The sequence below is a fragment of the Poecilia latipinna genome, unplaced genomic scaffold (assembly GCF_001443285.1).
Source record: "Poecilia latipinna isolate Pla-1442-1.1 unplaced genomic scaffold, P_latipinna-1.0 Scaffold5115, whole genome shotgun sequence".
NCBI classification, from domain to species: Eukaryota; Metazoa; Chordata; class Actinopteri; order Cyprinodontiformes; family Poeciliidae; genus Poecilia; species Poecilia latipinna.
The window spans coordinates 14,853-18,835 of record NW_015117731.1 but is presented as its reverse complement, the minus strand read 5'-3'; the positions used below and the strand labels follow the sequence as shown (position 1 = coordinate 18,835).

General features: G+C 38.0%; 1 protein-coding gene across 1 annotated transcript; it reads right to left on the bottom strand.

Annotated features, from left to right (window-relative positions):
* Positions 1 to 541: 541 nt before the first annotated feature.
* Positions 542 to 3,167, bottom strand: fadd (Fas (tnfrsf6)-associated via death domain). Its single transcript, XM_015026613.1, has 2 exons — positions 2,732 to 3,167; positions 542 to 1,277 (listed from the first exon to the last, which is right to left on the bottom strand). The coding sequence occupies exons 1-2, from the start codon at positions 3,150 to 3,152 to the stop codon at positions 988 to 990; spliced, it is 711 nt and encodes a 236-aa protein (XP_014882099.1). The 5' UTR covers positions 3,153 to 3,167; the 3' UTR covers positions 542 to 987.
* Between the last annotated feature and the right edge of the window lie 816 nt (positions 3,168 to 3,983).

The window sequence follows — 3,983 nt, the reverse complement described above, 5'->3', positions numbered from 1 at the left end:
GTAGCTTCAAACAGCCAGATCTGCTGCTTCTCAGCATTTCGGATCTCTCCAAGGTGGGATCAAACTTGCTGATGCTTGGTAGCAATTCATTTCATTTTACATTGTTACATCATCATGACTCAATTTTTATAAATTCAGTCTAGACTGTGTGATTGGTAAATTTTCAACTGCCAAGTAGCAGCACATTTTCATTTAATTTCTGATTTTATTATTTTTCATGTATCAACCATACACAGTTTCTAGAAGACAATTACTCATTTGCTCGGTGTAGCAAAGGGTCAAAACACCTAGCAACAAGATCAACCACTCCTTCCTTATTAAAATATCATGTTTTTTGTCAGCTCCTTTCTCAGAGTATCTCTTGGCATCTGACTAAATCTGTTTGAAGCTGCGACTCATTTGCAGGGATTTGTAGGCTAAGATAGTAGCTCTCTGGGAGGACTAAGATTCTTTGAGAAAACAGATCCAGGATTCCAAAATCTAAAAGAGGTCGACTGGATTGTAGTTTGATAACTGGGGATTCTTCAAAACTCCGTTGGATATTTCTGAAACCTTTATTAAATTAGTGAAACAATAGCATTTCAATGCTTTTTGGCCATTGGGAAAGGAAAAATCATCCATATTTACATCCAGTTTGTTGTTGATCAAGGCTCATTTCTCTGGACTAATCTAAACTGATGAATTATGTTATTGAATGGGGATGCAAATTTACAACAAAATAAATATTTGCATTTTTGTTTCCTATCTTTATTGGAAATCAAGAAATTAATTTATGTTTAAGTAAAAATGGTAATGTTTTTACATAAACCAGCTACCTCACAGCGCCCACTGGTGTTCCAGTAAATGAAGGTGCAACACTGGTATATTGTAAATATTTAACAACTGTAAGGAAGCAGATGTTTACAAAAATCATTTTGTTCATTTCTACAAATATAATCTGTTTCATAAAGTCCCAGGTTTCCTTCATGCTTCTAAGGTAATACTGGTCTAATCTGAGCTGGATAATCCCTTCTGTTCAAGTTTTTCCTGGATTTTATCAGCAGTTAGGTTGAGTTGACAGTCCCTCAGAGCTGCTATCAGCTCCTTTGTTTGGACCTCAGGTCCTCTAATCTTCCTCCACTCCTTCAGCAGCTCCATGGCGGTCTCCTCCAGATCGGTGGGCTGCCGTGTGGCGATGGAGTCCAGCTTGGTCTCCCCCAGTCGTAGTTTGCGGCCTAGTTTGCGCCAGTTCCTCCCCAGATTGTCTCTGATCACCTCCGTGGCGATGTCCAGTTTGTCTTGAGGGACAAGAATAATATTAATGCCAATATTGATTAATTGTTGACTACAGTATACTCCAACTGCTGTATTATGGGTAAAAGTAGGTTTATAACTTTGAACAACCAATTCAGAAGACACATTAAAGCTCTGTAGTTGATTTTACACAAACTATTTAAGAGATACATTAATATGACAGTAACACCGATGTATTGTTATTTTTTTCCTTCCTTTGATGTAATGTTACTACAAATTCCTTCCCAGTTTATGTCTTTATATTTCCACATTTTACTCCAATGGAAAGCAATACTTACACTACAACTACAAGTTGTGCCCAAGCCAATTTGCGAGTGTAATAATGATTATTTTCTCTAATTAAATCCAGTGTTTTTGTTGCCACCCAACCAAACATGTACTGTGTTCAGATCCGATACTGACACCCTTCCTGTGTGATTCAACCCAACCTGGACAGATTTTCTTGGTTCTGAGAACAATTTTCTTTAGATCATCACAGTGGATTAAAACACAGTTTTATAGTTGTAATGTAATCTGTCTTGAGACACACTGACAGACATGTCATAGTCTGGCACATATAAAGGGTCTTACGTTGAATTTAACAACATTAACTTGGTGTTAACACGACTTCAGTAAGGAAATCCCAGCAAGGTTCCTTAAAGTTCCAGTTTGGTAATTTTTTCCAGATAACAGAATATCAAGTTTTTATTCCTGCTATGTCATTCTGTGGTAAAAAATAAATAAATAAATAATTCATATACTGGACAATAAAGTCAGCCACATGAAAAAGGTTCATGATTTTTGCTTTAACTTAAAGACATTTTCTGATAAATGATGTTTCGCAGCCCAGCTACCCATCAGCGCCCTCTGGTGTTTCAATAAATGAAGGTGCAAAACAGGTGTTCTATCAGGATGTATGCATGTCATACATCCTGACATGCAGTCAGGATGTATGACAGAATACATCCTGACTGCATGTATGCCGTCAGGATAGCATACATGCAGTGAGTACGCATGCCCGCGCATGCGCATTAAGAAGACCGACCGTCAGTGGAGTTGTCAGTTCAGCATACGCAACAAGTTATGACGAAAATAAGTCATTAAATTGTTTATAATATGATATAATGTGATAATTAGATAGATATACATGCGTTGTCGTGGTTTCAAAGTGTATTTAAAGCAGGTCTGGCTGCAGCTGCAGTCAATTACAACACACGCCTGTGTAAAACTCATTAACCTACTTAACCGCTAAGTCAGGATGCCATACAGCTGTTAATAACAAAGTGTATGATAATATACGTCATAATTCTATGTTGCTGGTTAAATAAAAGCATATGGTAATGACAGCGTATACATGTCTGAGGTAAGCGCATGACTATCTGACAACGTATGCTGATCTGACAGAACACCGGCCCTGACCAGGACAGAAAGTGAAACCGCGCTCTCCAAGTGTCTTTACCTCTCTCGGTGTCGCTCAAGCCGTATTTGGGGTCTTCTTGCTGGACCTCCCAGTTGCTTAGCTTCTCGGATAGATCATCTCGCTGGACCTGCCGCAGAAGCTGACATAGATAGTTTGCTTTGTCTTTTCCTAGTTGGCCTCTTTCCGTCAGAATCTCAAACAATTGGTGTCCTGTTTTGATCCTTTCCAACTTTTGTTTCCCAATGTGGTCTCGAACTAGAAACTTGAGTTGTTCTAGGTTTTCCTCTTTGAGCATATTTGAAATGCCCAGCAGAACGGAGTTAAAGCTTGAAGCGCTCATGTCTCCGCCGCCGCCTGGAGCTCCTGACCGAGGTCGTTTCCTTTCACTTCCGCCTGGTGGTTGTTTCGGGTTCAGGGATGGGCGTTCCTCTCCAATCTGGAGCCTTTTCTGCCTCCTCATGCTGACTTTTTTTTTTTTTGGAGGCATTTTAAGTAATTTAGTCAATGTTTTGCCTCTTATAGAGAGGATTTAACCTTTTTTTCCCCTGTTTATATGTCTGAATAAGGAAACAATGAGGTAAGCTCTTCAAAGTCACATCTATTACCTGAATATGCTTGTCTTAAAACAGTATCTTCCCTGAAAATAGAAAACTTTTTACCATCTACAGCAGTGGTCCCCAAACTTTTTATTACCGCGGATTGGTCAAGACTTGGAAATTTTGCTGCTTGAGTTTTAACTCAAATCAAGTTAAAACAACATTTTAAATCAAGTTTTAACTTTTCATCTCCTCAGTTGGTTTGGTCACATGAGCAGACTAACAGAATCTTCTAAGAATACTTTGAATGGCATGTATAACAGCAGGTAAATAGTGGAGAAACCAAAGACAACTCTGTCTCAACTGTTTGCTGAAAGAACATGGAAGATGGCAGAAATACTTTAGCAGGAAGCATCCATCCTCATTATTCATCAGTTTGAACCTCTGAACTCATGAAGGTGTTACTGCGTTCCTCTGGCAACTAAGAACATCTATTAGACGTCATTCATTGACAGTGCAATAATTATTCTTAACCAAACTAAATAATATTTACCTATACCATGCTAAGTATTTTGTTCTATTCACAAATTGTTGATAATCAATCATATCAATAAATCAATCAATCAATCATATCTTTCTTCCAGACACTAAAAGGGTCTATAGAAAAAAAGGTAAAAACAAGCAAAATAAAATAAAAATAAAATAATCTATTCACCGAGTCACAAATAAAGGATGACGCCAATGATTCCATAATC

What these genes read in the sequence shown, in the direction of transcription:
- fadd (XM_015026613.1), bottom strand. Translation starts at nt 3,152, where the DNA reads ATGAGGAGGCAGAAAAGGCTCCAGATTGGAGAGGAACGCCCATCCCTG. An exon ending in CTTGAGCGACACCGAGAGAG is followed by an intron (nt 1,278 to 2,731) that starts GTAAAGACACTT and finishes TTGTCCCTCAAG; the next exon opens with ACAAACTGGACATCGCCACG.